The sequence below is a fragment of the Erithacus rubecula genome, assembly GCF_903797595.1.
Source record: "Erithacus rubecula genome assembly, chromosome: Z".
Taxonomy (NCBI): Eukaryota; Metazoa; Chordata; class Aves; order Passeriformes; family Muscicapidae; genus Erithacus; species Erithacus rubecula.
This window is the reverse complement of record NC_136661.1, coordinates 25047198-25070915: the sequence shown is the minus strand read 5'-3', so window position 1 is coordinate 25070915 and position 23718 is coordinate 25047198. Positions and strand designations below refer to the sequence as shown.

Below are 23718 nucleotides of genomic sequence, written 5' to 3'. Positions count from 1 at the left end.
CTGAGCAGTTTGTGGGCAGAATGGCTGCTGAGCACCCTGGATATAAAATCCTGCAGAAGCACTAGCCAGAGGCTGAGCAACAAATGAATGAGAGAGTTTGGGAATATACTCAGAAACAATGTAGAGGGACTAATAAGCCTGAGCTTCCTGCCTTTTCTCTTTGAAAGGGCAAGAGTTCATATCTGCAAGTCCTCTCTGGAATTTCTGCTTGCTCCAAGTAAACACACTTTGTGACCCTGACCATTCCAATAACTGGAAGTCACAGCACACCCTCAGATCCTTTATTTATGTCCTTGGCATGCATACAGCTGCTGAGCTGCCATGGCAGACAAGATGATGCTTTTGTACCTCCTGGGTCACTGCAGGACTAAGTGCAATGAGGGAAAGTTTAAGTGAAACCAAAGGTAGCTGTGAAAACTGCTGATGGGCAGATCTCTGTGCCATGGCACTGAGGATATGGAGCCAACTGGATCACCAGGAAAGAAAGCAACATGACTCAGTTTCTGCCATGGCCCCTTCCAGATCCATGGAGTCTATACCACTATTACATTTGTTGTGTAGCCATTTTTGCCTGTGCAAGGCAACTCTAAGCCATTTCTAGCTGCTCTGTTATTTGCATTCATGGCAAGGATGCAGGAGAGAGTATAACTCACCTCAGCTGATGAGTATCCCGAGGAGGAATATCTGGACATATCAAAGTCATCATCACTGCAGAGAAGTGCGAGACACAGCAAAGAAGGAATTGGTTAGATGAGACCTGTATTCCCCACTTAAATATCTTTCTTGTGCCATGAAACTGTTCTTGAGGCACAGAGAAGTTGCATCAAGGGAGCCTGTAAAGCAGCTTTCATCTGTGACCCTCAGATCTTTCCATCACACTGCTCTTTTCTAACAGCTCTTCTCACTTGTTCTCACAGAGACCCACCCCAGCATAGGTCAGAGGGAACAGTGGAGGGACAGTGTGAGTGCTGCCCTCTGGCATGAAAACTCACTTAAGCCATCATATATATCACCTTTTTAACCTTTAGCATACCTGTCTGTATCCAGGGCTACCAGGGGCTTCTCATCTGGGCTCTGGTCTAGCGACGAGTAGCCCTTATTGGGAACGACGAGCCTGAAATAATTAAATGTTGCCATTAACCACACAGTAAAGCTCAGCACCACACACTGCCTGGGGTAAAGCTATATGATAGTTGGCTTTCCTCATTTCACTTCTTTGCAAGTCCCTACTTATTGGTGGAGATATTTAAATGGGTGCAATTTAGAGGGAGCAAGCTGTGTCTCTGGGTAGCCTGCAGCAGTTTCACAGGGATTAACATGGGGCATGCCTTGGGAACATATCCCTTCCTGGAAGAAAAAAAAATTGGAACACTCTGCACTTCAACCTGTTTGGCTAGCACTGTTTGTCGTATCAAATTGTTCGTTTTTGTGTTTCTTGTTTTTTTCCTGGCAAGGGTACCTGACACCAGCAGCAAGTACATAGGAGAAGGAGGCTTGGGGAAGCCAGAGGCCCCGTGACCCCAAAGTTCTGCTATTGGACATCAGGGATATTATGTGGTGTCTCTTTCTGAATCCCTATCCAGGCCTCTGGCAACAATACACTTCTGAGGTCTCAGTCCTAAATTTAGTAATATTAGAAATCTGAGCTGGTGTGCCCAGCATAAGAAACCAGTCAGACCAGCACTTTTTTAATTCCACTCTTTTTGTGATGACTTTCAGTTAATCAGAAATGCTACAAAGGCTGAGAATGACTCCATCTTTAACTGCCTGAGAGAGTCTGTGAAATGGAGTGCAGGCTTAAAAACTTCTAGGCTAGAGAAAATATCTTAATACAATAGTATCTTGTTCACAACAGAGTCCTTTCATCCAAAAAAACTGCAAAAACAACCAAGTATAAATTGGTTCACACTTAAGATTAACTAAACCCAGCAAATGGAGTAGGATTCTTTGTTCAGCAGGTAAGAACCATAAAAGAGACAAAAATCTTCTCTTTTAAAGAGTTAATTCAGGTTTTCTCCCAAGTGGTCTTTAACAACACATCATGGTGCACAACGATGCTTCACTAAGAGCTTAAGAAATATAAATCTAAAGATGCTCATCCATGCACCAATTACTCTCTAACTACCTGAAATGTTTGTCTGCTCCTGTGCAGAAAACTGCAGCAAGTCATTAACAATTCTAGAAATTAGAAGTCCTGGCAAGCACTGTCAGTGGGCAGGCTCAGGGAGAGTTAGATACATCAAATCCTATAATGAAGCAGATATATAGGTTCACAATTAGTTATATTTTCTAACTGTGTTCACTGAAACGTGAATTTAATAAATTAATTTAAAACCTGATGCAGAATTTCCAAACTGCTGCACCAGGGGCCTGGAGAAAATGGGATCCACTTGCAAAATTCAGTAGCCTTTCTCACAGAAGCAGGACAAGCCTTCTGCTCCTGAGGTATGTAGGCAGGAAGTCAAGAAGCAAAGATGTTTGGAACTGAAGCTGCAGTTTGGCAGCACAAGCTTGCCCATACAGATGTCACAAGTACTGACTCCCATTTTCATTCTCCAGTTTTCCAATCCCTGCTCCATATATACTCATTGACAGTTGTTATTAAATTATCAATGAACAAAGCACTCTCATGGGATCCAGAAGAATATTGTCGTGATATTTAGTTGATGAAAAAAATCCCACATCTTCTTGAGAAATGTATTTTTTCTTAATAATAAAAAAATTCAATTTAGCTGCAACAGACAAAAATTGTTATATTGTGTGTGCTCCTGATTTAGTCTTCCCCTCACATCCAGATTGTCCTTATTTTCACTTCCCACTATCCTTGGAATAAAGCCAGGCAGCAGTGGTAGCTGGTTTTGTCTGCAGCTGTCCTGGTATCAGCTTCTCTGTCTTTCTGCTTTTGCTCACTTGAAGCAACACAAGTTGGACCACAAGGCCAAGTTTGGGTTACCCTGAGTGGACTGTAGCATCCCACTGTGTTCAAGTGGTGTGGATAGTGTTGTGAGCTCTGTCTGTGCTCATAGGAAGAGTGCAGCATTACCCTCACCTCATTCACATTTGATTTGCTTTTAGGGAGACTGAGAGTATTATGGATCCAATTACTCTCACCTGAAAGGCTGGCTGCACCCTTGTCCCAGAAGAGGACTGAATGGTGAAGGCAACCTTGAACTAAAGTCAGAAATCCACAGGGATAATACAGAATATCAGAGACCTTGAGGAACAAGGAGGAGGTGGAGTGGAGACTAGGAGAGGCAAAGCACAAAAGGAAAACATATTTGATGAGAAGAGTAGAACTGTCAAAAAGGGGAAGATGGCTTTAGCTTATTCTCCTGCAGAGACCTGAGGAAGCCAACAGTTCAGACTTAAACCATAATCTGGAAATTTTGCAGTGTATCCTTCTGGAATATATTCCATTACAATGCAACTGTTACTCTGTGAAAAGCTGCTTGAACAAGCTTGTGGCATTTCTACCTTGCTGGTTTTGTCCTGTCTGTGTCAAGACAGACTGAACCATTTAGAGGTGCTCAGATGAAGTTTTTCAGTGAAATAAAACTGAGCTGGGTGTTTGAAATCTTTTGTCAATAGGTGTCACTGCTCTGCACTTTCCTCCAGCAGCTTGGCTAAAACAATCTCTCCATGGAAAATTCACTCATGTTACAGGTAGATACCACTATTTATCCCATCTTCTCTCCCTTATTATATTCATCCATTAATTTCAGTGTTTCTAAATCTCTCAAGCAAATCTGCTACCATTCCTCTCAGTATGCTAGGTTGCAGCCAAAAGAAAACAAGTTTTTCCAGAATGTACTTGGAAGATAAGGAGGAACAGAGGCGTGGAAAACCCAGCTGAGCACAGTTGCTGAATTTCTTCCTGCCATGAAGGGTCTGGATCTTTTATATGGTCTCCACAGGTGAACAAAGAGATGAGGCAATGCAGCATATTCCACCTGTATTTCAGGGACTTAAAACTAGAAGCTGACAAGGTCCTGTCAGGATTTATGAATAATATTTTGGGTCTGGGGAATTAGTGTGAACAAGAAATCTCATCTCTCAGATGCATTGCATGTAGAGAGGCTCTGATCTGCAGCTCCTATTCTACTTAATATATGGTAATCCAACAACTTTCCCATTCATCAGTAAACATTCAGCATTCTGCAGATCCCTCTGTCCTGTTAAGTGACATGTCCTCCATTAAAACCTGCCACCTTTCTAGCAACACGCAAAGCATGCAAGCCTTTGGGTTCATGGGGTTTCCTCCCTTCTGAACATAGGTAAGTAGTACATTGGTGTGTTGAAGTCTGCAAGGAAAAAAATAAAAATACTCTAAAAAAACCATTAATCTCAGAATGTGTCTGTTTACAGCAGGTTGTAACACTGCCTAATACTCTCTTGCAGAGCTCTTCCAAAGCATCTCCAGCAAGATGTCATCACCATGCTGTTCCAAGAGTGGAGGAGGTGCATAGAAAGGCACACAGAGGTGTATTATTTACAAGCCTTCACTAAATCTGTCAGAGCAGAATGGGTCACCATAAAAAAGGAGCAGTGGAACTTACAGTGACAAAAGCAACCAAGGCAGAACTAAGCTCTAAATCAGTTTGTGTTTCATGAAGCAGCACAGCTCCTCTCCCATTAGCAGGATCAGGTGTTACATGAGACTATTCAGGTAGGAGTCTCCTACTACCTACAGGATGGCTCTATCAGCCCCCCCCACTTTTACGTGACTGGGCTGTCTCTGCCTTCTACATGCTGCACTACCACTGGTCCTGCACCTTCCCAGGGGCTGGGATGCAACAAAGCACAGAGCATTTGGGCCTGCCAGCTCCAGGAAGGGACATCACTGCTCTTGCAGTGTGGCTGGCAGTAGGCAAAACAAGGAACACTGTCCCTGACCACCCAAAACCATTAGGGATTGCAGACCAGAGCACAGCTGCCAGTATTTTTCCAGTCCTTTACCTTGTTCGTGCCATCACGTTGTTCTTCTTGGGCTGCTGATTAACTGGGCTTCCCATGTTTCCATTCTTCAGGGAGCCCTTCCGAGCCAGCTCCCTCTGCTTCTCTGCACAGGAGATAGGAATGGGAAAAGCAAAATTAGAGCAATAGCCCAGCTGGCCACCGCAAGAAGAAACCCAGATCTGATAGTGGCAAAAGGCACAGCAGAACTAACACCAAAGGACATGAGCTCTTATGGAGGATGATGCAAAGGCCACATGAGCTGCCTCCCACTTTCTCCAAGGTCGCCAGGGACTGAAACTAATCTACCTTCACTCACAGCAGCCTGTTGACAGCAACACACTAAAATTTTGGTCTCCAAGACCATAAGGTCTTGGAGTTTCTTGACAAAAGCCAGCTGAGGCAGACAGTGGGCAGAGACCTTGTCCCTGTCTGCAGCTGGTTGCTGCATGGACTTCAATACTGTGCTGCACTAATATGGCTCTGCCTCCAGCAGCAATGGAAACTCAGGCATGCATATAAAATGATTTTAAATTTTCTGATTTAAAGTCCTTCCCTCTTTGAGGAAGATCAGTTGTGTTGAGTTACCAGCTAGTCACAAAAGCTCAGCTAACTGCCCCAGTCTCATAGTGCAATGGCAGACAAGGCTTGTAGAGAAAAGCTGAGTATGGGGCCAATAAGGCATGAATGAGACCAGTTAAAAATAAATTTTCCAGAGTGTGGGAAAATGCTGGAAACTATTTTTGTGGCATGCCTGAATAACAGTTGTACCAGACTGCTTGCTGAGGAACCTGAATAGTGAATTTGTTTTGCTTCTGCCTCTCCTACAACACGTGAATTCTGTTGTTGGATTGTTTTCTCTTTTTTATTTCTGTTGCAGATTTTATTTTCCCTTGGAGAGAAAAGCAGTTTTTCCCACTTGTTGTGGAAAAGCAGCCTGCTTCTATGGTGTGAAGGTTCAAGGTGGGCTAACACTTTCCCTTTCTCTCAAGTCAGAACAGGGGAACACATATACAAGGCTCCCTTTCTTGAGGGAGAAATAAACAGTAGAGATGTCTAGAGGTTGTGATGAGGAATATGGAGACAAGAGTACATACAAAGCATACCCAGCCTGCTCCTGCTGGCAGCAGAGGTAAATAAATGCTCATGGAACTTGGCAGGAAAATGACTGGATTAATAACTCACTCTGGCTTGAGCAACTAAGAAACTGATTCAGGATCGAAATCAAAACCTTAAATGAGAGTAATTTCTCAGTATGGAACTTGCAAATGCATTGGTCAGCTCCATCTGCTTAAAAAAAAGGTGGCATGTTACAGGCTACATGGATTTTGCTGTTCAGAGAGATAAAGCAAGACTATGGAGGCAAATACTTACAACACTAAATACAACCCAATTTCAACTCATCTCCATCAGAAGATGCTCCACCACTTACCATAAATACACAGCACTGAGACAAGCTGTCAGTGCTTTAGGATGCTGAGGAAATGGTTACAGGTGGCTGAATACACTGTGAGTGCAGGTGTGATGGCTGTGGGCAATCATCAGCAACACCAGCAGGGCTGAAGCTGACAGGGGAGCCTTAACCACACTCAGGTTCCTTCCAGCTTTTCACAAGTTTTCCAGATAGAAACTGCCTTCAAGAAGCAGGATAGAGCAGAGAAGGTTGGGAGGGTATGAAGTAGTTTGTGTGTGCCTTTGACATTACAAAACACATTCAATTAGGAGTCTGAAGATCCTGAGTGATCATTAGAGGATCACTGTGTTGGGTTGTGTATTTGGTTTGTGTACAAGTTTTTGGCAATGTAGGGTTGTGCAGGTGGGTTCTGTGAGAAGCTTCTAAATGTTTCCCTGTGTCTAAGAGAGCTGATGGCAGCTGGCTCCAAGACAGATTTGCTGCTGGTCATGGCTGGCCTCATTAGCAACAGTGGTAGAGACTTTGGCATAAAAGAGTTAGGAAAAGGGGGAAAATCCTGCACAACTGCAGCCAGCCAGAAGAGTGAGGGTGTGTTAGAAACAACCCTGCAGATCAGTACAGAAGCAGGAAGAAGAGCTGTTTCAGGTATCAGAACAGATTCCCCTGCAGCCCATGGAGGTCCCTACAACAGAGCAGGTGGGTGCCTGAGAGAGGCAGTGACCCTGTGAAAAGGCCATGTTGTTGCTGTGTTTTCAGTCTGTCCAGCAGAGTGATAGAGAAGCTTTGATTGGCTCCCGCTGTGCAGCCACAGCTACCTTACACCAGACAATCTACCTGTCTCCATACTTGAGTGAAGCAAAGCAGCAGTTTTCTGTTTCAGAGGAGAACTTGGAGAATACAGGCAGCTGTGCTGTCAGTCTGACTCACAGGGGAATTTGGCTGTACTGATTCCACTTCAGCTAATCCTGGATGTTGTGTCAGAAGAACACATGGAGCAGCACATGAGTGTGTGTGTGTGTATGTGAGGAGTGGGTCCAGGATGCTTTTGACACCACTACACTGTTCTGAACAGCATGAGGAACAGCCTTTTGTCTGGATCTGCCAACCACATCCCATATTGCCCCTCCTTTACTGTTCACCTTGTCACTTCATCTTTGAGACACTCTGTCCCTTAAGACATAAAAATCATTTAAAGGAAGATACATCTGCTCAAAAAATAAACCACCGCTTTCCTTCTAGCCCCACACTAGGCTGTGCTGCTTGCTGACTCCACCTGAGCCATTCAGCATCTGCTCCAAGTGCTGCTTCTTGTAAACACTGCTGGTGACAACACAACAGCCAAGCAGACCATGGGGCATTCAGTAAGGCAGGGATAACACCTAAGCATAAAGTAGCAAAAGAAATGCATGCTGCAGGCACAATCAGCACCACAGGTGGCCCAGCCTTGTGTCCTGCCTGGCAATGGTCTCTTATTATAGTTGTCATAAAATGAATAAGAGGGTGCCCCAGTATGCCAAACACTCAGCAAACCATCCCTGTCCCAGTATTCACTCACCTGCCTAATCCAGGATGACTCTTTAGAGAGTCAAGAGAGGCTGAATTCTCCCCTTATTATGGGAACACCTACAGCCCTAATGAATGATTTCAAGCACTGTTTGAGATGATTTAGTGCAATCTAAAATGGTTACCTGTTCAGTTGGCAGGGTCTTTCTAGCTGCTTTATGATGAGAGAAAATAGTAATGGAGCGTGGGAAGCAGAATGGACTTAACATGAATGTTTAGTTAAACTAAAAATCAGACTTGAATGAATCCTTGAAATTATTTCTCTGGTTTCAGCATTTAAACAAAATCATAATCAGTTTTAACAACATTTCCCAAGTTTTTTTATAAATGAAATGCTGAACAGTTTGGTGCATGTTGCTATGTAGGGGTGGCCTTGGTTTTGCCTACTATCTTCTCCAAACCAGAAATGCCAAAAGTAATCATATGCTTTAGTCTCCTGCAGAACTGCTCCTTTTGTGACATGAGGCAAAGCAGACAATGCAGGAATCTGGTGAACATCACATGCTACACTGAAGAGCTATGTGGAGAATCAGGCACCCCAAATCCGCATTTTCCATTTGTCCCAAGATAGTGGGTGAGTCTGGCTATGATCAGACAGTGGTGGGTGGAGAGTGCCATTGTCACACTGTCAGTGTGCTTGACTACCTGCAGCCCCCTCAGCTGATGCAGCCTGACTGGCACAAACACTGTTTTATGGCAGATGAGGCAGATTTGCCTCCTTTGCACTGGGGAACAAGTAGATGCAGATTGCTCCTGTCTCTTTGCTGAGAGCTGCTGGCTGGACCTCAGTAACTCAACTGCTCATGGATCTCCCTGAACTGGAGAAGATGGAGATTCCTGCTCTGGAGACAGTGCAGTGTAGACTCATGGGATTTGCTGCAGTGGCAAGACAAAGAGAAATTAATCCAGTGTGATAAGAGTTGGTTTTTTTTTCATTTTCAAGGTTGATGAGATGAAATTTTGGGATGTATTTCTCTCTCTGTCCCCCCCAGTCAGTTAAATTGTTTCTGAGGCTGAGGACTGTGATTCCCTAATGAATTCTAATTTCTCAAGTAAGTTGAGAATTTAAATTACACATGAAATGAAATTAATACATCTGCTCAAATTCTGCTGACTGATGAACAGATTAATGAGCAAATGAAAGGAGAAAGGATGAAATACTGTCTACAGCTTCTTCAAGCCCAAGTCTTGATTTCATTTCACTCCCCCCTTGCTTAACAGGGGGACATTGGCATGAATCCAGGTAACACTGAAATATTCTCTACCTTTCACCTCTGATAGAGAGTATTTGTCAGTGAGGACTATGTCACTGTTTGGAGAGGATTTCAGGGTACGTACATAAATGCATGGAAAGGAAGGTGTAAGAAAATTGTGTGATAGGACCATGCTGATCCCAGTGCTCCATGGAGTGTAAGTGTGACCATGTGGGTGGAATTAATGCAGCTGATGGCTGTGCCTACCTGCATTGAAAAAAAAGGCAAATGAAAAGTGATTTTTACCAAACAGGTCAAGCAGAAACAAAAAGGACCTATCTGTGGCCAGTTCCCTGCTGTGAATAGAGAGAATATGATTTCAAGATGATACAGGCCAGGCATCAGCACTGATTATTCAGGACAGGCCATCTGACTAAGGATTGTTTCTCTGGTTTCAGAAAAGACTGCTCAGATAGCAACAGTCAGACAACTATGTCACCCAACTCCCAGCCTGGGTGACATGTGGTATCCTTAGCCGAAGGATATTATTTTTCTGACCCAGACAAACTTGGGGAAAATAGTGAACTATTTTCTAGTTTCTAACTCCAGCTGTGCCAAGTGGCTAGAAAGAACAGGTGTGTGAATCTGTCTTCCAAGGTCCCCCTTGGTCCAGGCTTTAAAGACCAAATAGCAGCATTTCCATAAGTTCTGTTGATCTAGCTACTGCTCTGTGCCTTTGGCATGGCTGAGAACTGGCACAAACACCAATGGGCTGGGAGTGATTTTAAGCTCCCTTCAGCTCCCAAGAAGGCCTGATGAAGAACTGGTAAATGACCTAGGGACTGCAAAGTTAATGTTTGTGTCCATTGTTCAAGGATGCAGCCCTTAACTTTTTGCATGGGAGTGACTATGAGCAGCAGCCAGTGCATTGCATGCACAGCAGTGCAGGGATCATTCTCAGGTAATGCTCCACTAGAATGCTGTCTGTGCAAGTTACTGAGAGATTTCTGAGGGTCTGGATGGGTTATTTTGCACTTCCCTTCAGAAAGCATACACCCAAAATATCACACTATTCCTTAGCAGAATTTCCTTAGAGAATACATAAAGGACTGCTCCAGCCCCAACTAAAGCTATCATCTATTTAAACCACACATCTCAAAAGTGGTTTTATGATCCCAGCAGCGTTTCCTCATTCCCAAGCCATGCTATCCCAGCCCCACAACTCATTTTTCTGACCCTCATATAATTAGAGGAAGGAATGGCTTCTCTGCTTCTACCCACAATTTGGCTCAGCCCCAGAAGAAAGCAGGTCATTTCCTGCAATGAAAACCTCATGGCTGTACACTTCAGCAAAAAACAAAAAACACCACCAGTATTTTGAACACACAGAGCGTTTTACCTCTTCATGGCTTAACACAATAGTTTTTGTACGTTGTGTTTTATTGCTGGTAGGAACTATATAAGTGTTTTACCTTAAAGCCATGTAGAGAATCTGTGGCAGCAGGGGAGCACAGAATCAGGATTGCTGCTCCCAGTCCTCTGCTCGAGCTGTCTCTGCAGCCATTTTATGCAGACAGGTTGAGAGTGCGTAGCAGCAGGCAGCAATTAATCTCTCTTCATCTTTCAACACCTTTCTGTACTGATTTCAAAGGCATCTATTGTCACAGCTCCTACCTCACAAGGGCATTTATTTTGTTCTCATTCAGCATGTGCTTTTTCACTTAATTTTAAAGGATTGAGATTTTTATTCCTAATGGCTGCAAAATATTGCATATAAGAATTTAATCTGTCACTGTCAAAACTGGAATATATGAACAGCACTGGTGATATTTAAATGTAATTGTTTTTTCCATTTTCCACATTTACTTTCAGAAAGGGAATTATTTGGTATTTTCATTTACTTTTCAAAGAATATTTTTCCTGCCAGCCAGAAGAATAAAGCTTGATATCTGGGGAAGCATTTGCATCCTGACAAGAGCAGCTAAAAAGTTTCTATTTACAAACTGATCTCTAAAAGACCTAATCTACAAAACTGAGCTACACTCTCTGTTAATGTATTTTAAAGGGACAAAGAGAATTAATTTATTTCACCTGGAAGAACTTCTACAAATACCCTCTCATTACTTTTACTCAACTGAACACAGGTTTAAGTCAAAGCCATCTGCTTGACCTTGTTAAACGATGTGATAAAAAAAAAGAGATAAAACCCCAAAAAATCGAGTCCTTTAAGAGCAATTTAGCTCTCTTCAGTTAAATAGCTCAATTCATTTGCTACATGCATTCATATATTCATATTCACAATTCATGCTATAGGCACAATCTACAGATACACAGAGGTAATAATGGTGCCTACATCACATTTATTATAAGTTCTGATATTCTGTGAAGAAGCATTAAAGTGCATGTACTAAATGTGATGTGTATTTAGGAGAGTAGTAGTACAAACTTGCTCAGCTGAATATTCACAGCATTTCATTACATAGGATGTCATCATACAGTGTGTAAAGACCACTTGAATAGAGTCAGACATCAGTAGTTTGAACTGCACAGACACTTATTCAAATGTCCACACTTTCATGCTAAAGACTGTTCTAATAGAGAGCATGTGTTATATCACCTACCTAAACTACAGATCTCAATTAGTAATAAAATAATAAATACTAATTGTAATAATAATAAAATAATTAAATACTAAAATATTTTTAATGTGTTGTCATTGGGAAAGCTTTCACTGACTGGCAGATAGTCCTGCTTGGAACGACTTGTTGAGTTCCTTCAGTAGGCAAAATAATAAATTTCTAAGTGATAATTCCACAGGCTGCACATGAGCTTAGAAGGGAGTCACAGCCTCCTGACTCCAGCATTGTGCCTGGAAAGGACTCTTGGCCTTTTCAATTTTACCAGGATTGAACTGCAGCTGACAGTACAAGCCACATCTCTGGATTTATTTAGTAGCAATATATATATATTTGATCCATTCTGCTCTGTCAACTGCTGCATTTGGTTTCTATGAATCTATGCATTTCAAACAAAATTCTGTACTTGTTTGTCTCGTAGGATGAAAACAGATGGAGACAGGCAACTAGGCTGGTTAACACTACTGTTTTTTCTTCCCTGGAAAAGGTAAATAAGGTGAGTTAATAGTGAGCAGAGTATTTGGAGAGCATGTCATCCTCCAATTACTCTGCTGCCCAGAAGGGGACTTTCAGCCATTGTTTCATTAGATGAATTGCCTGTTTATGAAACTCTGCAGGAGAACAGGATATGTATAGCTCAGTGTGCCTCTTCCTGCTATTCAATTCATGAGCTCCAGTCCTGGATACTTGGCTCAGCTGGAGAGCTGTCTCACACAGCAAACCTGCTCCCCTAACAGGATTACTGACCTGATCCCCCCTTCCACGGGAGTGCCACAATCTGGAAATTTGACACATGGCTTCAGAGCTCAATTAGTTATATAATAAGTTTACAATTAACCAATCTGCCGATTAAGCTTTCATTAATTAGGTTGGCAGTAATTCTGTTTCAGAGGGATAGTGGCCTCTATTGTCTTGGAACAGGGTTGGAGAGCCCTTGTGTTTTGCATGCCCTGACATTTCTCTTTACTGCTCCAGAAATACCTTTGGGTGGCACTTGGGGCTGCTGCCAGATCACTGGGGCATGTTGGCCCTTGGGGACAGCTCAGTGTTGTGGCCTGATTGTTACACCTGGGGCAGCTCAAAGGCTCCTGCTTCTCTCTTCTCCTCTCTTCTGAAGTCTTTCCAGACAGTAATGAGGCAGGCAGGTTTATCTAGGGCAGCTGGAGACCTCAAAAGTACAGTTTCAAAGTGCCTGGCCTGTCATTTTGATATTTGATTTGGGTGGGTGGCTCACCTCAGAGAGGAGTGGGAACCCCTTTCCTCTTTTTCTTTGTTTAGAGAGAGTTCATAGAAAGCTCAGGCCTCCATCTCTGGCTTTGTTCTGTGGTTTATGCTCTGATGGATGGGGCTCAGTGGATGCTGCAACCTGCCCCCTGCATGGTGCCTTGGCTGACAGGCCGGGGTGCTGCCACCTTCCTCCTCCACCTGGTCCTTGCTTTGAGAAATCAGGACTGGGCTCAGGGATAAGTCCCAAACTATAATAAATTATTACATCTTTTCCCTCTGTCTCCTTTCTTAGGCAGGGCTGGTATCTGCTGGTGTTAGCACATGATGGCAAAAGAGATGGCAAACAAATATTTGATGTTCCTTAATGTCTTCATGTTACAAGTGCAGGGTTTGGCAGCTGCCTTCCCCCTACACCTCTCAAAAGGATTGGTGACGAAACACAGTCATGCTTCTAAGTGGCAGAGGGAAACAGGACTGCCCAGAGAAAATCCATATCCCTGCTGAAATCCCTGAGAAAGAGGCTTGAAAGACAAGATGAAAGACAAAGTTCTGGCTGTAGCTGCTTTAAGAGCTGCAGAAGAGGAAGCAGGGCTGGGGGATGACAGATGCCACCTCTCTGCAGAGCCCTGCAGCTGGAAATCAGACACGTGCACTGCTGAGCGGAAGCCTCAGTCTAAGGAGTGGCAGCTCCAGTGGCAAGGAGAGCTCAAGAGGGCTCAGAGAAAGCCTGACTCATGCTGAAGAAAGCAGAAATGTGCTGGGAAAGATGATGACAATTCTTAACACAGATCTCCAACATCATGAGTTTATTTCACGGTTTAGTATTTTAATACTGATGTATTTAATGCATTTGTTACCCTTTTTTGGTGGGGCAGTGGTGCTCAGAAGAAGTTTGTTAGCACAATCTTCTAGCTGCTGGGTGTCCCTTCAGGGTTGAGGTTGTGGCACTGCCACCCCAGCCCTTCTTGCTGCCAGACACCAAAGGAGAAAGGATGGGTGCTAAAGCACTGCTGGCCTGAGCAAGGTTTAACACTGCTTTTGCGGGGCTGTAAATGCAATTTCAGGCAAAGGGGAGGCAGGTGTTAACCAAGACTGAATGTGAGCCCCCTTCTCTCATGCCACACACTACTGATCATGCAAAGCCTCATGCCTTTTGATTGACAAATGGGCCCACCTCCTTCAGACAGCTGGCAGGGGAGGCTCCTGGTTCTGCCTCCCAGCTGCCTGCTCTCAACACCGTAGCACTAAATGAGACTGCTGGCAATGCTGCAGCTGCCACGTCCTCGCTATCTGACCCTCTCTCCTAAACGAACCACTGAGGCAGAAATTCTGGCAGACCAACACTTTTACCTCCCTCCCAAATTGCCAGCTGTATGCACTTGAAGGAAGGAAGGAAAAAAAATCCCAGCTTGGATTTCCTTATCAAAAGACCATTAGCTAAGGATTTTCTAAAGCAATTCTAAAAGAAAAGGAAGGAGATATGAAAAAAACAATACAAGAATTATTATAATTTTTGTACCCCTTGCATGCCTGGGTCAGGTATGTGTTGGGCCACAATGAGCACATGTTCAACTTCACTTGGCACATTTGAGAGCTAAAATTGCCCACTGCATACAAACATAATGTTTATTGTTGTACAGCTATCTGTTTGGCTGCCTGACTGGAGCTGGGTAAGATGAAAGGAACAGAAGAGTTGTAAGAGAAGAAAAGAGGAGAGAAACAGCCTGAGGGTGCCTGCAAGAAAGGCTTTATTGCAGCAGAGCTAAGGGACTAAGGAGTGTGCATAGAAGACACAGTTGCTTGCCTGAGGAAATTAAGACAAAAGAGAGACTGTGCATAAGGACTACAGGCAGCTAGAATGGTGGGTGTTTCAGTGATGCACAGTACATTTTAATTACGATTTCAGTTTGAATTATCTTTCAATAATTGAGCTAAACAACAGGCCTTAACTTCTGTATACACAGAGACCTAAGCACAGTGAAAGTGGGTTTAATTTAATGATGAGAAAGAGGAGTGAAGAGGATCAAGATATATATAAAGGACTTTTTAACCATAACAGACCTGATTAGGGACTTTTTAAAAAATGACTTGCCCCCTCTTCAGTCAGTTTGTGCTGCTGTGTGGACAGACAGAGGTGAAGGGAAGAGGAGATGTCAGTGGGAAGACCCTGGCTGGTTGCTGATGAAGCAGGCAGAATGTGCAAAGAACAAAATCCTGCAGACTCCAAGGTAAAGCAAAAGACATGACAGCAGGGAAGTATAATCTCAAGGCATGCTGAGATTTCAGTCTTTGCAAAGATACAAGCTTGCTCTGTATTTCCTTCTGCTATGCATTCTTGTAAAAGAATTTAATTTTCCATTCATAATCTGATTTGAATCAAGAACACAGGTTTCCATTGCCAATCAACTGCATGCAGGTTTAACCATCAACTGTTTTCTTTTTTTGGCTCATATTTCTCTCCACACAAGCATCAGGAACTTTTCGGTCATACTGTATCTCAAATTACCCAGGGGACAAAAACAAAGGTGTCGGGCTTATCTGTCCTCAAGACAACTTCACTGTGAAGTGACATCAGAAACTCACTCTGAATTGGGATGTCTGCAGGAGACATTGGGAATAAGACACTGGGTCCCCTGAGGCAAGAAATGCAAGTGCAGGGAGCATGGAGGAGCTGTGGTGTGTACACGCAGACAGACACACGCATTTTCAGTGACTCCAGTCTAGAATCTCTTTCTCTCACACTGTGCTGGAAGGAGCCTGGTTTTTGCCAAGACCCAAACAGAAACAGCATTAACACGCAGCTTTCTGGACAGCCTCTCCACCCCACTGATGCTGCCACAGTCAGTGCTGGAAAACGAAAAGCTGTGAGCAGAGGGAAAATAGGGCAGAAAATATTCTCTGCTTTCAACAGGTCTTTGAGGCTTCTAAAAGCTGCATTTGTGAGGTGAATGGAAGGGTAATGGCAGGCTTCAGGGCATAAAAAACCTTTAACTTCTCTTCAGTAGAGATATGGAGGAAGCCCAGGGGCTAACAGCCTTGTCCATTCCAGGGATGGTACTTAAGTCAAAATCTGGGGGCACTGGGATCTAAAGAACAGTTTCCAACAGAGCCTCTCCTTGGGCAGTATGTGCACTGGGAGAATGAGAGTAAGGATCATAATTTTCTGATCAATCAATAAACAAATCAGCAAAGCTCTAATTAAGGAGACATCTTCTGACCTGGAGCTCATAGGAAAAAAATGAGAACAAACAAAAAGAACTCAAACTAGCAATTTTCTATCTCCTGCATCTGTTCCCTGGGTGCCTGAAGTCACATTGACTCAGCCCGATGACAAAAACAAGGTTTCTTCCTACCATGTCTCCAGGGTCCACTAAAATATAAAGAAAAGCAAGCTGCATCTCCTCCCCTGACCACACTATGACAAAGCTGTCAGAACAGCTCTGACAGTATCACGCCTGCAGCAATGTCTGGTGAAAAAGCCACAGAGAGCCACTGCTCTTCCACACCTCTCTGGAGAGAACTGTACTGGAAACCAGAGCCAGAAAGTATTTTCTTCTGTGAATTTCATTGATTTCATGCTTAAAAGCAGCGAATTGGAATAAACAAGACCTCCAATAAAGCATCCTTGCTTTGTATGTTTTGGAGAGGGTGCTTTGCAATGGCAAATTCCAGTAACATGGAGATAAAATTGGGGGTCAAATCTAACACACTTTGCTCACTGGAAAGGCCTCAGTGGTGGGGAAAGTGACTGTGGTTTTTGTACTTTACTTGCAATGATAAATTCACTCTGCTTACTTTGATTGACCTCGTGAAAAATTGTACTTAGGATTTACTGCTGGCTTTGTAACCTGATCATATGGAACAGACCTCATGAAGGTCAACCAACAGCTAACAACAGTGCAAGGAGCTGGGGATATGAAGGAAAAGTGAAGGAAAAGAGCAAAAGTCCGTGCTTGGGTAGATTATGCCCAGGGGGCACTTTCTGGAAACCTCTGGGGACCACTTGAAAAACAATTGGGTGACTTCAATACTGCTGGACTTGCTGAGGGATCTGTATGTAGCAGACCCCAGAGGCTTTGAAGGACTGTCCTGAATAATTGTTTTTCCAATAATACCCATTTACAAATCATGTACTCTCGAGTTTTCATTTTTATGACCTCAAATATTCTCTGCTTATTTTTTTACAATTCTGTGATCCTGCCTCTGGATTATAGAATAGGTCTGTGAGGTCTGACAAATTGCTCTTTTGTTGCATCCTGCCTTTGAAAAGTATTAGTATTGTTCTGCAACTTTGCTAGATGTTTTGTTTGAACAATCAGCTTCGTTCTAAACTCTTGGATCATAAGGGAGTATTTATTTTTTTGGATGTCAGTTTGCTGCAGACACATTCACTTTTTTCCAAGGCAACCTCTACACATTTAACAGTCTTGAATGCCTGCCCACTGCCTACACTCCTGCCCCAAAATCTTCATAAGAAGATCAAAATAATATTTTCCCCATTAAAATAGCCAACTTCACACTTCAGGATGGATTTCAATCTTTGATTAAAATCCATTCCCTCATTCAAGAGGAAAAAAAGCATGGAATTCATAAAGGAAGAAACATAGGATGGGATGACTCAATGGCTTTTGTTTCCATCTGTGTTTTCTTACATTATTTGTGACATGCAGCAGGTAGGGATCTGTGTGTGACAACCAGCCTCTAGGTCATGATTTCTTTCTGCAAATCCCCATAAAAATCCAAATCGCAGATGAAAAGAATTCCTTTGCCAATCTAAGAAAAAAGTGCCTTTCCCAAAGGTTAGTTGAGACATGACCAGCACCAACAGGAGCTCAAATTGGTCTAAGAAATGGAGGTGCTGCACAGCCACGTTGGTAGCTGCTTGACTGTCACCTCACACAAATACATGCACAAACACTTTAATTTGGTTCTGCTTTGTACATTAGTGCCTTGTGCTAATGCCCCAATGCTTTCCTAAAACACAGCTTGCTTGCATTACAAATTCATTCAGCATTGAGGAATGCAAGTTAGGAAACACTTCTGTAAAAGAACTAATCTCCCTGTCTCTGCACTGGAGTCAGTAAGAAATACAATCAAAAGACAAAATTAGTTTTAATATGTTTTAAATTCAACCAAGAAGGTTTGGTGAATTAAAGAGAAAAAAGAAAAGGCAGTAATTAAAACTTAAAAAGAAGAACATTTATAATGGAGTGAAAATCAAGCAACAATTGGGTTTTTCTTATTTACCAGGGGACATACCAGAGAACTGCTTTATACCAGGTCATTCAAATCACCTAGAGTCTACCTCTGCAAATCCAGCTGTGGCTATGCTGGGAATCCAGACAAAAAAACATACAGAATTCTTTTATTTATTTTTTTTTTGTAATGGCCAGAACTATATGACATCTTTAAAAACAACCTGGAGTCCTAACCAGAAGCAGGATCATAGGATCACTTCAGCTGGAAGACACCTCAGGAACTTTTTAGTCCTGCTCAAAGCAGCATCAGCTATGGGATCAGAATGGGCTGCTCAGAGCCTTTATTCAGTCAGATTTTCAAAGCCTTCTGGGTTGGAGATGACAGGATCTCCCCAGCAAACATTTTGCACGTTTGACTGTCCTCATGGTGAAAAAGGATTTCTGAAAGGTGAAAAAAGTAACAGGCTGGGAATGAAGTACCCACTGATGCTCCAGGCAATTTACTGCCAGCTCAGGCATGATGCTATCATTCCTCAATAGCACAGAGGAAGTTTCACATGAAGCTTTTCCTTAGAACTCTCAAGATTATCCTGGTCATGTCCCATTTGAGGGTCATAACCAGGCAAATGCACAAAAACTGGCACTGTGTTTTCCTCCCTTTAGCCTTGGCCTTTTCTTGTTCTCTATCTGTCCTGCTTTGAAGCAGAGATTACAGCCTAGTTTTAGGTCAGATTAATGTGCTGCAGAGTTCAATTCACTTTGTCAATGAGACCTACAGCAGCCACAGCCTTCTCTAATCATGTCTCTGATTTCCAGAGAAATGGGAACTCCCCAGTACCCAGGAATGTTTAACTGCAGATAGAAAGAAGAACATTGCCAACAAAGGAGCTAAGATCATCTGCTTTTGTTGATCATCCCCTTCAAATGAAGGACAGGAAACACAAAGGACCCAAAGTAAAATTCAAGGACTGTTGTGTATTGTGTCTTTTCTGCACACAGGCAGAGGTGAGTCAGCTACGTGAGCTTTGAGTAACTAAAAACATGACATCTGCCTGCACAGAAATAACTATGCCAAAGTTTTGCTTTCACATTTTGCTTCAGCCCCTGCCCCATGGATCAGAGGCTGCATAAAGCCACATTTCAATCTGAGAGCTGAGGCATCCAGCAGAAAAAGACATTGAACCCGAGTCTTTCATGTTTTGGCTGAAAGTCAGTAGCTAAAAAAGGCACAGCTGCTTTGTGACTTGAGTGTCTTGAACTTTTCAGGGTCAAAACCACCTTGGAATTAGACATGAATTCATGAAAAATTTTGGAACCATTAATTATATGTTCTTTCAGTCTACTTTAAAAAAATAAAAAATAAAAAAAAAAGCTATGATTTACTAGGGAGTCTAAGCCCAGGATACTTTTCTTCTAAAAAATATAAGCAAACCTGAAAATCCAAATTTTAAAGGCAGCCTCCATCATGGACTCAAACTACCCATGTTTGACAGCATCACTTTGTTTATTTAGTATGCTTGCCCTGTTCAAGACACATTTTAAGCAGTGTCATTTACTACTTCAAACATGGTTTCTCAGACGAACATATACAAAGTAGAGTTGTCTCACTTATACTCTTAATCTGTTCTCCCAGTTTTGTAGTCCTAGAACCAATATTTAAAGTAATTAATAGAAAATCTTTACACTTTATGAAAAACAGCTCTTACTTTCAGGCTGGGTAGTGATGGGGCACAGAGAGGGGTTGTTTCCTGGCACCAGTATGACTTAGGAGCTGAGTTTCAGCAAAGGGGCTGTCAGCAGCCCACAGCTCTGAAACACCTGGTGTGATTAAACTTTCTTCTCACAGCCAGCTCACAGTTTACTCATGGTAGAAAGTTTAAAACTCATGAGCTTCAGACTAGTGAGCTAGACAGAACTGCATTTCTCTAGAACATATTAATACCTGCTGACTTGATTGTCCCAATTTCACAGCTGTGATCAAAAAAAGAGGGTATGTGGGTTGTTTGGAAAAAGTGGGGATTGCCTTCCATTTAGAGCAGAAGGCAGAAAAAAATAAAAGTTATAGCAAAAAATGAGATGGTTTTGGGTTTACAGTACAGTTACCTTAAAGCCCCAAAGAAGATTTATTTTATTGTGCTATTTCATGAGACAAAAGGTTGGAACAGTCACAAAGGCTTAGGCTGAATCAATACAAGCTCCTCTCATGGTAAACAGCAAGTGGGAAAAAAAGGCAGAGACTTAAGGAAAAAAAATTTGGGCAGAGTTCACAAGTGAAAGGGATATGAAGAGGAAGGAAGGTAGGAGTCACTGAGAAAAATGGCTCAGCTGTGCAGTCTCTAAAAATGAAGATAGATGATTTCACTGTTACTGAAAGTGGGAGGAAGCCTGGGAGAAGAACAGTTTGCAAAGCAGTGTGGAGAGAACAAGAGTCTATTACTAGTAGGAGGCAGACACAAACAGATCACAATGATTACACAGGCTGGAGATGATTTTTTGACAAAGACTTGGATCTATCTGCCAAGAATGTCCATGTTACCACTCCTTTCTACTTGTAACTGAACCTGGAGAAAGCATATTTTCTATGAGGCATGTTTTCCTATAGGTCAGTTTAGAAAGACAACTTGGACAATGCTCAAATATTTTAAAATTTGATCACAACTCCTGCTTTTCCTTCTGGAACATGTTTCAAAAAGGAGACCACATCTATTTTGCACAATACCTGGCCACAAAGTCTCATTTCCATGAGTGATGCAGAAAAGCAGACCCTCAGCACAAGCTATTCAGCAATGATGCAGGCAGCACTTAAAGCTCTTTGAATGATAGTTGTGTTTAACAACTGGAGAAATGGGAGCAGACTGTCCAATTACTGCTGTGACTTTTTTCTTAAATAAAATTTTATCTTAGCAAATACATGGTATCTGTAAAAACAGGTTTATTTTCCTTCAGTGTGTCCTGCTTTAAAGAGTATGACTGCCAAAAGGAACAAGGAAAGAGCTCTGCCAAAAGACTCAGATTTGAAAGAAACAGAGAGGTGCCAAATTACTTACTACACATGGCAGAGGAGGAAGGCTGTGGTCTTTCCTGGAGAGGTCACTGCCCTGTTCCTGCCAGGAGTGAAGTGGTTGTCAGGGAACAGACAAAACTCCCTCTCAGTCCTAGTCTCAGAGCGCCTCTATTCTCATTAAAGCTTAATTCCCACTCCTAAAGCTTCTCCATAAAGCAGTGGTGTTGGCTGGTGTAAGAGGCTGAGATGCTGACAACAGCTGAAGCTGTTGAATTGTTTCTAACAGTCTGCTAACCTAGAAAACGTGCCCAGCCCAGGTCCCTACTGCTCCATGTCCTGCTTCAACCAGCTCTCCTTCCATGAAGAAATACAGTGGTTTCTTCTGTGCTGCCTCCTGCTTTTGGGAATTGCTTCTCCCTAAACCTCTGCACCAAAACTGATGGACATGATGAAATGTGACTGTTGCTGACTAAGCAAAATCTGTACTTTGTTGTTGCTGCAACAAACATTTCTTGTGGCACATTTCCCTGCCTGCCATATTAGAGGTGGTGCTTTGGCTGCACCACTGGCTGGGTCTGGAAAAATGGGGCTCTGCTGTGCACAGCTGGATGTAGCACTGTCTGCTCTGCCTGGAACAAAGACTGGGGTCACAGAAGAAGGCTTCCTAGGGTGGACCTCTGCTCATGCTCAGGTGAGCTTTGCACCCAGGACCACCATGGTATCCTCACCTAAGAAGGACTCTGCTATTGACAGGACATGTGATATGGATGGCATCCATGTTTATTCTGCTCTCCTGCTGTGGCACACCAATGTTTCTGTGTTTTTTCAAATTCTGGGTCTCTAAAGGGTCCTTTAATATCTCAGAGAAACAATATAAAGTTTTCAGGTTGCTATGAACACATCCTCTATGCATGAGGATAGCAGCTAGAAACCAAGAATTGCAGTGAACTTAATATACCAGGACATGCTCCTTCCCTTTGAGAAGTGTATGTTATCTCTATTTCATAGAGCTCAATCTGCTGATGGAGCATTTTAGTCCCCACATTCAATAAGCAGATAGTAACCTTTCCCTGCTAAGAGCTGAGTGTGCAGCACAGAGAAGATGAAGTGGGAGCCCACATCACTTGATAATCAGAACAAATTCAATTAACCATCAAGCACAGTTTAAGGCTCATCATTAATAAATCAAACGCATTAAATAAATGCATCATCCAACACTGTCTGTAGATGCTGTGGTCGTTCTGGAGCCAATTTACATTAATTATACTGTTCTATACTTGCTTCCCTCAGCTACTAGGCAGGAACTCATCTACCTTTGGAGACATCAGAAGGAACGCAGAAATAGTAACACCTGGGTAATTCTGAACCGGAGAAATGTTACACTGTGGTGGAACAGGTGGAACCTACATTTAAGGACACAGGACTCTGAGGAGCCAGAATAGAGTACTACTGCCCTTTCTGAGTTGATTTTTTTAAAGACATCTGAGCAGGCAGCCTTATCATCTCAGCTGCTGTTAATCTTTTTAATGTCAGGAACAAGCTGTAAATCACCTTTGAGGACATCTTTCCTTTAAACCAGTTCTCTCCATGCTTCACAGGAAACAGTGATGAGAGTAACATGTACTTGTGTAATGAGACCTCTGAACAGACTGTTGTGTGATGCTGCCTGCTGGGATTAGGCTTTGCTAGAACAGGTACTTTTTACTGTCATCACTACTTTTACTGAATTTTTTTCTCCTTTCTATCAGAGAATCTCAATAATTTGCTAAATTTGGTTTTCCTCAGATTCTGAGCTGCTTCTCATATTTGAAGTTACTGACTGTGGTGGGTCAAACACAGAAGAGTACCTGTACTTTGCAGTTCTGGGCTTCTGCTTCAGGCATAAACCTCCCATTCAGATTCTGGATGCTTTGGCCCATTCTCAATACAAAATTAAATAATTTATGCAGAAGCAAATCTTCAGGATTAGCTCTCCTTCCTAGACTATCAGACTGCAGGTACCATAAAATATGGAGTGGCTAAAGGACAGTCAGGTAGTACCCCAAAATGATGCAGTTATGTTACACCCACCTTCTTCAAGACTCCTTTTAACCTGAAGGAGTATTAGCCAAGCATGCTGTGTGCAACAAAAGGTGTGAGTGGGCGTGAGTCTGTTGGCTTGTGAGGTGTGTTGGTACCAAAGAAGGTGTCATGGGAAAAGTGCACATACTACCATGGAGGGCTGGGAAATGCCAGTGAAGCCCTGGTGCAGTGGCATAACAAATGAAGCAAAATTATAGTCATACAAAAAGCCAGGTCATTTGGTGAACCTCATGCCACATCATTCCCATATTCATGTTCTTGTGCTCTGCTCCCAGGATTTGCTGACTGGAACCTCCCTTCCCTCTGTCTCACCCCCTTACACATCCCCTCCTGCCTGGATCTCTCTGCTGTGATTACTTTGTTCCAGTTTGTCCGAACGGCTTTACTCTTTACCGAAGACTGTCTCAGGCACCTCTTTCTTTCTGCCCCTCTACTTGTCTACTTACTA

The 23718-nt window shown here is 42.8% G+C and overlaps 1 protein-coding gene across 6 annotated transcripts in view; it reads right to left on the bottom strand.

Moving 5' to 3' along the window:
- The window catches only part of FAM219A (family with sequence similarity 219 member A), a 93488-nt gene that overhangs the window by 9596 nt on the left and 60174 nt on the right, over positions 1–23718 (bottom strand). For all 6 annotated transcript variants that reach the window (XM_079329945.1, XM_079329944.1, XM_079329947.1 and 3 more), the window contains exons 3-5: positions 4957–5059; positions 1034–1114; positions 654–708 (exon numbers count right to left, since the gene is read on the bottom strand). In XM_079329945.1, the coding sequence (XP_079186071.1) occupies positions 654–708; positions 1034–1114; positions 4957–5059 (239 nt within the window). The remainder of the gene's footprint in view (positions 1–653; positions 709–1033; positions 1115–4956; positions 5060–23718) is intronic.